The sequence below is a fragment of the Tachysurus fulvidraco genome, chromosome 5 (genome assembly GCF_022655615.1).
Source record: "Tachysurus fulvidraco isolate hzauxx_2018 chromosome 5, HZAU_PFXX_2.0, whole genome shotgun sequence".
Classification (NCBI taxonomy): Eukaryota; Metazoa; Chordata; class Actinopteri; order Siluriformes; family Bagridae; genus Tachysurus; species Tachysurus fulvidraco.
Window position 1 is genome coordinate 18,309,784 of NC_062522.1, and position 12,858 is coordinate 18,322,641.

At 38.1% G+C, this 12,858-nt stretch overlaps 1 protein-coding gene across 2 annotated transcripts; it reads right to left on the reverse strand.

Moving 5' to 3' along the window:
• Nucleotides 1-1,573: 1,573 nt before the first annotated feature.
• wnt2ba (wingless-type MMTV integration site family, member 2Ba) lies at nt 1,574-8,402 on the reverse strand. Of its 2 annotated transcripts, XR_007140694.1 has the most exons (6): nt 8,007-8,402; nt 4,328-4,548; nt 3,322-3,599; nt 2,793-3,057; nt 2,035-2,445; nt 1,704-1,913 (listed from the first exon to the last, which is right to left on the reverse strand). XR_007140694.1 is itself a non-coding variant. In XM_027146289.2 (5 exons), the coding sequence occupies exons 1-5, from the start codon at nt 8,126-8,128 to the stop codon at nt 2,216-2,218; spliced, it is 1,116 nt and encodes a 371-aa protein (XP_027002090.2). In that variant the 5' UTR covers nt 8,129-8,402; the 3' UTR covers nt 1,574-2,215. The 2 variants fall into 2 exon arrangements, 1 of the variants encoding a protein (XP_027002090.2); XM_027146289.2 differs by having other exon boundaries at nt 1,574-2,445.
• Between the last annotated feature and the right edge of the window lie 4,456 nt (nt 8,403-12,858).

The following is a 12,858-nucleotide window of genomic DNA, read 5'->3' on the forward strand; positions in this document are numbered from 1 at the left end:
TGGTCATGTAATGTTTATGTTTATTATTCCTTTAATCAACCATTGTTAATGCCACTTGCCTTAGGAAACTGAAATGACATTCAAGAACCAAGAATTCGCCCACTTTTAGGGATCAGTATGCTAATTAAAATGGTAGGGTGTTTTGTTTAAGAACGTGTATAAATTTCAACATCAACCATACAGTATCAAGTGGGCTATTATACAATGTTTTAAAGTAAACACACTGACATGTTTTCCTGAAGTCTTTCTCAACACATAATCTTTTCCTCTGGTGAGAAAAGGTGAAAGATAGCGCTCTTGAATGCCAGAAAACATAATCTGACAGGGGTCTTAGCAGAGGATGGAAAAAAGACATCTTTGGATAAAACACTGAAAGCAAAATTATTAAGCTATATATAATCGAGCTTAGGGAAACTGATTTTCATAACCAACATTTTTTTACATTTTTCTTGTTTGTCTTCTCTTCTTTCTTCTTTTCTCTTTTAACCTTTTATACAGCATAATCCAGAACTGCCTAAAATTTCTTTATGCTGTATATGACAAACGTTCAGGTTGCTTTAGATTAATGAAAGTGGCATTTTGGACCTGCATTATTCCAGCAGTATGCCAAAGCTCTGACTCCACTCATCCATCTTAATAGCAAATTTAGAAACAGAAGGTTTGGCGTAGCAAAATGAATGCTAGCCATGCTGTCCTGGCTATTTTTACTACTCAGGCATGGTACGCTATATTTTTATATGGTAATGATTTGACATTTAGTATCACATTTAGTTTTGCATGAGGACATAAAGATTAGCATTAAGACTTCACTCAGAGGGTAAATAGTCACTTTGTTTTTAAGACAAATATGCATGATATAGGAACTACTGCCATCTAATATAGTCAATGGCCTGTGATTCAGCTACACAGCAACTAAGTGTTGGTTGGCCACTGAATTCTAGTGTATGAGAGTTAAAATGTAACGTTGTGTATGAGCTTAAAGAGCAGAGGATGGGAAGATGGACTTTACTCTAAAGAATGGACTGATCCCAGTTTTTCCCTTTTTGATATCATACTGATATGATTCAGAGCACTGAATATTGTCCAATATCTAATACTGCTCCATTACGATATCCTCTTTGTAGCAGAGTGTCTCTGCAAGCTTCTGCTGCCAAGTTATGTGAGGCTTGATGGCAACATGCTTTAGAATAAGCTGTGTCCTGTATTCACTTCCAAATTCTGCATCATGTCAGTCAACACCAAACACATCTGCCACATGAAATACATTACTGTGTCACTGAATGGAAAATATATCAAATCCAGTGCATTATCAGTCCAAAGTTTCAGGAAAGTATTTACTCCAAAAATGAAACTTCAGATTGGTGTATCTATAGTAATAGTACACGTACATTAAATGGTATAATATTTTAGTTTCTTTGGTTTTCTTTTTATTTCATTCAGTGTAAACAATACATCATTTTTGAGAGAATCTTTGCTCACAGTCATATCCAAACCCTTACAGTAAGTGCTTTCATGTAAAATTATGGTTAAGTGCTAAGATATTTAGTTTCAGTAACAAAAGATTAAAATACCGGGAATTTGATATTTGTTTATTTGTCCAAGTCACAAAAATAAAAAGGGAGGGAATTTTGAGGAAACATAACTATAGATTTGTGTCATGTTTAATGCTGCCTCTTTCCACATACAACAACAGCATGACCTCCTTGTGTAGATTTTATTTTATTTTATTTTTTATATTATTGTACAAATCTCACAGAGGGGTATGCGTTCAGGCAATTTCAATTTGAGAAAGTACTAATCTGTTTTCAGCCAGTTAATATTCATGAGGCACTGAGTCCAGTGTCTGCTGCTCAATTTCTCAGAGCGCACAACAAATACTAAAAGAAGTTCTTGTCAAATAAACTGTCATTTTTTTCTGTACATTTTAAAGCAGCGTTTAGCAATTTCTATGCTCTTATCCAAGGTGATAAAACCATGACAACAACAGCGAAAAAACAAATATTAAATCCTTTTTTTCTTTTGTTGTCCAAAGACTAGCAATGTTCCAGATTGAAGAACAGTTTTACTTCTGCACTGTTGCCATGGAAGTCAAACAAGGATGAACATTCTGCAGACAGAGACCAGCAAGCCAGGACCATGCATCCTATGATTCTTTGGTCCACTTGGGAACCCTGAGAAGAGAATATTTTAAAATAATTGGCCACACCTACAGAAGTCAAGTAAGATCTAGCCAATCTGGGCGTTTATGTGGTTTGCAAGTGTGAACATCTACGGTGTCTTCACAGTCTTGGCACTCTACTGAGCAGCACCACTTAAATCTGCACTCGCACTTGGTGACCCGTTTAACCCGCGTGGTGTCATATCCACGACCGCAGCACATAACTTCACAGCCGTCCATGCCCTTGGATGATTTATTGCACACCCTCCCTGCTGTGCCCAGAGAACCTGAAACAAACATGAAGAACACATATAGGCTTATGAACCATCCACTGTTCTCCATCCAGCTTGTGAGTGTCATTACCTATGTCATGTTTATGGTGCTTAAGGGTGGTTGTTTTAATGATCATTGTTTTTTGCTTTTTGGTCTTTGAACCAAACTTATGTCTAAAAATAATTGAGAAAGATCTAGAGAATTGAGAAAGATCACCATGTTCTAATATTCACTTACAGCTACAGTACCTGTGGCAAATCATCCAATTTTTATAATCTTATCTTTTTTTCTATTAAATCACATCATTTACATACTAGATTGGTTGATTACAAAGGTTCAATGCCTGTGACTATTTACCCACCTGCTGTTCGGTCCAGGAGGCAATAGTCTGGAGAGTTTTCGACGTACACCAGTTCGTTTTTGGTTGTACCTTTGAAGTTCCTATCTGCAGCCATAAACCCTGTGCCATCCTGGTTCATTGTGACCTCCACTGCTGTGTTGTACTTCTTCCTCAAGTAGTCTCCTGTGCGCCGGAAATCAGACATAGCAAGCCAACATGTCCGCAGAGCGCATGAACCACTAACGCCATGACACTTGCATTCCAGCTTCATGAAGCGCTTCACTGCCTAAGAAGAATAATGGTTGAGCAACTCCATAAGACAAAAACTTCAACTGATATTTAACCATATTATCACATTGGTAGTGTAAGCAAGTAAGGTTTATGCAGTCATTTAGTCAACCTGCAGGTAGACTAATTAAGTTCTAATGGGTTGTTTAAATGTAGGGAGGGGAAGAAGTACATCTACTGCATTAGTGTGTATGCCAAGAGTCTCCTGAATCACCACAATTATGCATTATGTATCTTTTCAGTTCTAAAGGCACATCCTCACCATTCTGCCACAGCGATTGTTGTGCAGGTTCATCAGTGCTCGGGCATCTTTTACCATTCTCTCCCTGGCATCCACAAAGGCTTTGGCGAACTTGATACCGTAATTCACATTGTCACTACATCCACCCCAGTCAAAGTCTCCCATTTCATCACATGCTCTTCTTCTCTTGTGGGTGTCACAGCTGCAGCTCCTGAGCTCCCCCTGGCTGCATGCGCGAGTGATTGCATACACCACTCCGGCAGAGGAGATTGCATATACAAATGCTGCCTCACGGCTACCTGCCAGGATCAGAACAAAATGATCATTTTATCAGCTGTAAATCTGATTAAAAAAAGAACATTTTCAGAAACATTCAGTATTACTTCAAAATGTATCTAGGTCTCAGCAGAGACGCTCCTTTCATTGAAACAGGTGTGATGGTGTGATGTATCATCACATTATTATCACCCTCTCAGGTTTTAGCTCTTGACATGCTGGGCCTATTCAAGTGTAGAAGGCCACCCTTGAGCTTCCTACCCTCAGACTGATCCAGACCAATGCTCCCTCACTTTCAGTGTCTGGATGACTGCACTCATAGCCTTGAGGTGTGTTTTTTCATTCTGTGGAGTACACGTTGACCCCTATTCCCCTCATTTTTCATCCTCCCGCTTATGCACTTAGCCAAAACAGAGGGTGATATGTCAAAGTGAGCAGTTTTGTCTGTCTGCCAGAGTCATCTTCACAAATATTTACATCTCCTATTACTGTTTATACATCGGCTGTGCAGATCCCCTTGTATTTGGAGAATATCCACTCTCTTTCAGACTCCTGCCCTTTCTGGAAATCTGAGAAGTTATGGCTCTTTTTTTTTTTAACTCCTTCTTATTCTGGTATGACCTACTTTCAAGCAATACTGAACACATTCCTAAATAGATTACTTAGATCACTGTCACTGTAATTAATGTCTTATTAATGTGTAATATTATGAATGTGTTATGTAAGTGTATGTATGAAATGTTGGACGCACTTCGGAGCATGACGCGACCAAAGACAGTGTGGTCACGTTCCAGTGTGCTACAGTTCCAGCGATGGTGCTGGAACTGGTGTTGACACTCGCGTATCCATTCTTTGGCTCCCTCACCAATTGACTGCATTAAGTCTGGGTGTCTCTGGCACAACTGCCGCTGCTCGTTTACCAGGCCAGGAATGTTGTCACATATGACGCGTGCACCAAGTGCACCAATGTACCTGCGGTAAGAGAGAATCACAAAAGATATGTGGATCTAAGCATCTACATGATAAATCACTGTATTATAATAATGCTGTAATAATGGACTTATACACATGGGGGATTTAACAAGAAGCAGTTACAGTGAGGAGCTGATCATTCGAAAAGACTCATCATACATGCTAAGAAGAAGGGTTCCTCAAGTTATCTCTTGATAGTTAATGGTTTGTAGATTTCAAAAATTTTTGAATTAAAACCATCTCTATTAGAGAAAACTAGTTTATTAAGCTTTAGTATAGAAATTAAAGTATTGATTCAGAGGGACAAGACATTAGAGTACAAGTATTCTTTAAAATTCTAGATTTAACTATCTGATACATTGCTCTTGTACATTACACTTCATTGTGGCTTGTCTGGATTATTAAGTAATTATAATTATATGTAGTTCATATCTAAAACGCAAACACACACACACACACACACACACACACACACACACACACACACACACACACACACACACACACACACACACACACACACACACTGTAAGGTTTATGATGTTCTTCCTGGATCTCATTAGCCAATCAATTGTAACAAAGTTTGTGCGACAGTGCTCAGATGTACACAGTGTTTAGTTTCCACTCCTGTTATGGACGTCCCTCTCTTTATTCACACACGTACACATGCTGCGTAAGACTCTTCTCACCAACAACCAGGGAGGCCTTGTTCTACAGAGCTGCCCTATTTATCCTCCACACACACACACACACACACACACACACACACACACACACACACACACACACATTTTCTCCACAGCAAAAGACTTCTCAGCCACGTGTGTCTTGGTTTGGGAAAGACTAATGCTCACAAGTCAAAAAAGCACAGTTTGAGAATTGATTACTACGATGACAACAATCCCCATAACTGCATAAATTACTGTAGGAAAGGAGAGATATTTATCACTATGGTTTTTGTGGCTGTGGGCGCACAGCCATAGCTGTCTTACTAGCTAAACTTCATACTGCCAGATCCCCACTGCCTTATTTGAAGCATCGGGGCCCATCTAGCAACTTCAGCTACAGCTACAAAGATACAGGTACAGTGCTGTTGCCTGTTTGGTTGAGAAAGAGGACATTCACATTGGTAGGGGGCAAGTATCTAAAATTGGGTAGACTACTGAGACTTTCTGATGTTGACACAGCTGTAGGCCACAAAGCAATCGGCCAAAAGCGTGGTAAGACTTTGGGCTATGTTATTATTGCTACTATTGAGACGTGATGGAATGCCCATAGATCCCTCAATTAGTGAGAGAGAAATGTTTAATTGAGAAATCTACCAATGTTTCATCACAGCTTCTGTTTTATAAAACAAAGTCTGTGGCCCTGAACAAAATTGTCAGATGGTCATGTGCAATACCACTAGTCAGTGTAGCGCTCAAGGCGGTTCAGCAGAATTAAATTGATTGGTTATCTTCCTGTAGGGCTTTAACAAAACTGACTCAGGGGAAGCACACCAATCCATTATTACATGGAAATTATATTTTTAAAAAGTTGTTAATTAACATTAACTAGTTCGCTAACAACCTAGCTAGCTTATAAAATAATACTAGCAATTAAATGAGTTTATGGGATATATACATTATGGATTTATGTGAATTCATAGAATAAAAAAAAAACATGAACAAAAACATTCTGAAATATATTCATTCATTCATTCATTCATTCATTCATTCATTCATTCATTCATTCAGTAACTGCCTTCATTTAGTGACTTGTTAGTGTTGGTGGATCTGAAGCCAAGGAATACAGAGTCAGTGGTGGGAATACACCATGGAAGGGATACCAGTGCCACAAACATTTGTAGATGTATTCATTCATAGGGCAATTTAGCATAGCCAACCAATCTATCAGGTTTTTTAGGTAGGTAGAAGGAAACGTACACAGACATGGGGGAACATGCAAAAGTGTCACATTGCACCGACTGCACTCAGGAGCAAACTGGGGACCATCAGTCAGTGTGGCAGTAAACGGTAACCACTAACCACTAACCTCTGCACCACTAAACCACCTAAACACATTGCAGTAATATTGTATTATACATAAGACATGTGATCTCAACACCTTTTTTAACTTGATAGTACCTAAAAATAGTACCAGAACAATTTATGACTTTATTCAAACAAAAGCACATATTCAACAAGCAATCAAAAACCCTTGACTTGATTTCTTTAGGGCTGTATAAAACAACACTCCTTGTCATCACTGGAGATGTGTGATTAACAGACCATAGTCATTACTATATAGACTTTTAGATTAAGTTTATATTCTATTCAGTGAAGGTTTTAGATTAATATTAAATTCATGGTTATTCATTTGGTGGGTAGGAAGTAAGCTACTTTAATGAAAGAGTTTTTATCAGATTTCAGATACCAGATTTAATCAAATTTAAACATAAGATTATTTTTTTTAATAGTCACAGTCATGATTTACAAGTCCTTTTTGAATAGTTGTATCAGACAAATAATTACTTCAATGCTGAATACTAAAGTGAAAACTACGGACTAATCACTGATTAATAATACTGAGATTTATCTACATAAATTGATTTGTGATTTTTTTTTTCTGACATGCTTTAGTTTGAACATTAGATTTATCCTGTCGACTTCTCTATGTTTCTTAACGCTACAGTACATTTCACTATATTTTCACACTTCCATTAATTCCAAACCAGGCTTTTCACTTGTAGCTTTCATTCTTTTCATTGTTGTTTGGATGGTACAATCAAGCATACATCATCAACCTATTTAAAATGTATCTTTAACCTTTAACTCTAAAACAACTAATGGTATTAAAGGAACTTTAAGAAACCATAATTTAAGGAACCTTCAAGACCACTGATAATTAAATATACGCCACATGCACTCTCCCAGGCCAATAACCTATAGTATAATAAAATTCTACCTTTAATACCCAATGATGGTATCAGCCTAGAGACTACTGTTTGGTCATTTTATTTCTGACAGTATATCTATATTATGCTCTATTTATCTATGATGTACTTAACTGTATTTTTGCTATGTAGTTCAACTTTTGTCAACCAACTAGTCAATTAAACATTGACTTTTAATAGACTGATGTTGTGTCAAAATGTTCCTAGCTTTACACTCTGATTTTCACTATTACCCTCATTGTACCAACTGCATTCTTCTTAAAGCTCTATAAAGTTACAAGGGTGGTCTTTAAGGTTCAGTTATGTGCCTTAAAAAATGAAATGAAGGTACTTTAACATTACCATGTGAAATATACATACTAAATGTCTAAAACACACACACACCAGCAACAAAGATAAGGTAAAGTTTTGAAACTTGAGTGTTTTCAGATGAACAAATTGGGCAATTCAGAAAATCCCCGTTAAGAAATGCAATGACCTCTGGTTTTAGATCGCGTTAACAGTAAATGAAAATTTCGCTCACCACCAGGACGAGTTCACGGTTGGTGTGAACATAAGCAGCAGTAAAATGAAAGGCAGACAGATCCCCTGCGCTCTATCAGGTCCGCTACTTCCCAAACTCCCGACTTTACGCAGCTTCAGCATCTTAGGAAAAGCAAATAGTTTTCCTATGTTTTAAAAAACCTCTAGTCCAGCAGTCCTGCGTTGAACCTTAACATAACTGCTTTTCCATCCTTCTCGCGTTGTACCTGTTCTCTGTTCTTTATGACTTGAAGGAAGGGACTAAAACACCTTCCCTCAGTAAACGTTTAAATCCAAAGCTCTCGAATTCCTTTTAATATCTCGTCTTATCTGCTGTGAAGTTGAAGCAGAGCAGCTCGAGTAAGAGCAGTGCAGTTTATCTGCTGCAGCATCCGAGTGTCAGGGATAATAATGTGGATGTGGGCGGTGGGAGAGATCTCTCTCTCCCTCATTGGACAGGATTGGTGTTTAGTGTCGATACTGTGTGTGTGTGTGTGTGTGTGTGTGTGTGTGTGTGTGTGTGTGTGTGTGTGTGTGTGTGTGTGTGTGCGTGTGCGCGTGTGCGTGTGCGTGTGCGTGTGCGTGTATGTGTGTGTGTGTGTGTGTGTGTGTGTGTGTGTGTGTGTGTGTGTGTGTGTGTGTGTTTACAACATTTAAATTGCCAAACTATCAGCTTAGGGTTATAATTTACTGCATTAATAATCTGTCGATAAGAAGGTCCTCACTAGGATAGCAAGAGAAGTTTGTTAGTTTATATAAGTAGTAAATAATAACAGATAAGAGTTTATTTACCAAATTCTAAAAGCACCAAACTTACAGTATGTGTTTGTTTTTTTATCAGTGTAATTGAATGCTTATGAGTCACTAAAGATACTGTACTTATGTAACAGTACAGTAACCCAGTACAGCTGTTCACATTACAAGCAAACTTGTTTATGGGGTTAAAACAAGTGACACCTCAAACCTCTGAGCCACTCTAAAGTACACTTTAACATCGACTTCAGGATAAACAAGCAAGCAAACAAGACGGACAGACAGACAGACACACACACACACAGACAGAGAGACAGTGATATTAATGTAGGCCGAAGAGTCAGTTTTTAAACAAAGCAGACCTGAACGCAATCAACAAATAAGGAATTTCCAATTATTTAACATGAACCTGACACCTGAATTACTGTTTTTTATTTCCTTCACCCATATACACATTATACCTATAAAAATAGATCAACATACAGTGTGTCTTTCCAGGATTGTGCTCACTTAAATGTAAGTCCTAAAACATGGACTAGTATACTTGTCCAATATTCCTAGTTTTAAATACCACCAAAAAACCCCTGATATTTCTTCTACATTGTTTTCTTCATTATCATTTTCTATCATTCACAAGGGCTTCCTTAATATGAACAGTTTAGTATACAAGTGACATTAATACCTTCCTATTCTCTCATAAGATGGTTGTCATTGCGCTTTTTTAGGATTTGACTTTGTAACATCTGCTGTTTCAATTCCTGTATGCTTGTTAGCTTGTGACTCACTATTAGTTTGTCCACATGTTAGGGTGTAGATATTATTGTGACATCTCCATGACAGCAACTGGGATTGGGACATGGAGGCCCATTACAACCACGGTGGGGTGTCTGCAGCAGAAAAAACAACTGTTTTAGAAGTTTTCGGTTGCTAATTAAAATGTAATTACCTTCTATATTTTTAAATGTCCACATTAAGAATTCTAACCTCTATCATTTTGCTTTGCTGTGCCTGAAGGACCAGTTTATTTTAGCCTTTTGATGTGGTTGTGCTGTTGCCTTTAAACATGCCCAGACACGATTTCACCATTATAATATAGAACTCAGTTATTTGGCTTTGTAATCACACTAGTATAATTGTTCTCTCCTGGGATGAGGCAGGAACGAACAGACTGGCAGGCTTGTACTCTTCAAAAAGCTCACTGGAGAGCTGGGGTTTGTGGCTAGGACCAGTTTCAAATTATTTGCAGAATAATGACCGCTATGCTTGTCCATAGAGGCTGTGGTCCTGTTATTAGTGCAGAATTGCAAAAATGCTATTATGGATCAACTGTGAGTCTCGTGAGATTTTGGTTTGATGATTGATAAACCCATTTGAAACCTCACTGTTTTGGAAGAATATGTGTGTGTGAGCCAAAGAAAGATTATATGGGAAAAGGGAACCCCGACTGGCAATTAGTATCATTCTGCATGTCTAGAAGCTTTGATTTTCAGGTGATTAATTTGACTGGACAGTCAGAGAGTTGATTTAATCTTCTCATAAAACCACAGTGAAGTACTAGCCCCTCCAGATGATGTTACAAAAATGATCATCATGTCCAAGCTGGTCATCATCATTTTATTCATATGGGCTCTCTGTTTCCTTTCTGATGTGATGAAGTTATCTACCTCTCACATGCCCAAGAGCTGGTGTTCATAACGAAATATTTCTGGAGGCCAAGCACATAACTATGCTGGCCTGATAACCCCAAACACGTGCTTAACAGGAATGTTAATTGGTAATATCCAGCAGGGGGATGTCTGCATGGAGAAAATCTAAACCTTGTTCACTAATTAACAGTGGCTGATCATTGGGCAGGCCATTTATCTACTGTTTACTTAATTATTCTAAAAGATTTATACAGTCAGCTCTGGAATTATTGCCACAAATATTGTAAAAAAAATGAGAAAATGATTTCATAAAAATAAAAATAATCCAGCAAAATGTCTTCTCGTTGATGAGAGGAATACAGAGCAAGAACATCTCAGACTGCTCTTCAGTTTAGAATCTCTCCTGATTGCTCCAGGTCTTCTCATGTGGACTCTTCAGCTTTCCCTTCAGTTCTTCCCACAGGTTTTTGGTGAGATTTAAGCCAAGCATGGTCATGCCAAAAATGCTTGAATCTGTGGTCACTGAAGTATCTTTGTGTGGATTTAGACATATGTTTTTGATCACTGTCCTGCTGGAAGATCAAGTTGTAGCTTCTTGACTAAGGCAGCACTGATCCCGTTCATGCCAAGCTCCAAGGGCATTGGAAGAAAAACAACCACCCATCAGAGAACCACCACCAAACCAAACAGTGCCAATTAAATTTTCTTCTGTGTAACTATCCTTTGTTTAGTGCTAAACTCACTCAAGTTTCAAGTGTCAAGTGGTTGTTGACAAACAGCTCTATTTTTGTTCCATTTGTCCATAGAAGTGGCATACAGTTAGATAGAGTAGTGTCTAACAAACTCCAGGGGCTTACAATAGTGGTTAGAGAAGACAGAAATGAAAGAATACCTACCAAATAGTTTGTTGCCTTTGAGATGATACTTAATAACAACATTGGACCCTTTAATACAGTTCAGTTCTATTTGTATAGCAGTTTTAACAAATTTAGAAATCTTTAGCTTTATTGAAATCTGAATTTGGTGATCCAATATGTGACCATTTTATGGAAACTCTTTGACCAATTTAAATTAATTAAAGGCAATGCGCTTTAGTTTTAAGGTAATCACAAAAATATTTTACTCATCATTACCAATGGTGCCAGCAATTCTGGAACTGGCTTTTTTTTATCATATCAAAGACGTTTGAAGATCTTGATGCACCTCTTTCTGCATTTTAAGCTCCTGTAGATTCTAATGTTTATGCATGTGACTTTTCGCTTCAATTCAGACCACATGTTTTAACAGAGTTCAAATCCAAACACAAAGATGGTAATTGCAAAAACATTATTTGGTGTTCCACATCCATTTCTGTGTTGACTTGGATGTAATCTTTTAGACTCAAACCAGATTTCCTGATACTTTGTGGAATTAATAGAACCATGAATCTTTGAAGTGCCCCTAAAACACTAAGAAAACTAGTAATAAAAAACATAAAACTTCTGAGTACCCTGCATACACAGTCAAACCTGGGGGCTACTGTGCATAACCAATCCATAAAGGCATGCAAAGAAACTCAACACAGACAAAACCTTAAGATCAAGATTGAACTGGGGGCTCCCAACTGGTGCAACAGAACAGCATTTGGTCTGTGGCTGAAAGATCTTGTGTTAGAATCATGACCATGCCCCAACCAGCCATGGGCAGGAGTCAGATAGCACTATACACCAAGTGTTTTGTGCTACTCTGTGATTCAGCCAGATTTGAGGGGAGCGAGAGCTTGTGGGTGGGATTAGATAACACCAACCAGTGGAGAAAATAGTAATATCAAAAAAGATTGAACTGGGACCTTGGAGCTGTAGGGCAGAAATTTTACCTGCTGTGCTGCTTAAAAAAATATCGGGGCTCAGTAAAAATCCAATCAATTCTGCCAATTCTCTGGAGTTAACAGTATAATAGTCATGTTTAAACCATAGCCATAGCATTCAAACCACTGACAGGTGAATAACTCTGATATTCATTACAATGGTGCCTGTCAAGGAGTGGGATATATTAAGCAGTAAGTCAAAAAGATCTTGTAGATGAGAGAAGGTTACCCTGTCTGGTCCGATCCCACAGAAGAGCTAATGAAAAATTGCTAAAAATGTATTGCTGGCTCTAATAAGAAAGGTATCAGAACACAGTCCATCACAGCTTGCTTTGTATGGTTTATTGCCCTGTGTACTGCCTGCTGTATACCCCCGTGTACAGTGGCTACAATGGACAAGTGAGCATCGTGGAGCAATGGAAGAAGTTTTCTTGTGGACAGCCTTGTTCATGTTCTTTGCTTACTGCAAGCTGAAGGAGGGAGTGGGATGCTCTCTGCAGTGTTCCAGTAGGAAACTTTAGGTCCTAGCATTTTTTTTTTTTTTAACACATATTACCTACCTAAACATTGGCGCAGCTCAAGTGCACACCTTTATGGTAACAGTATTC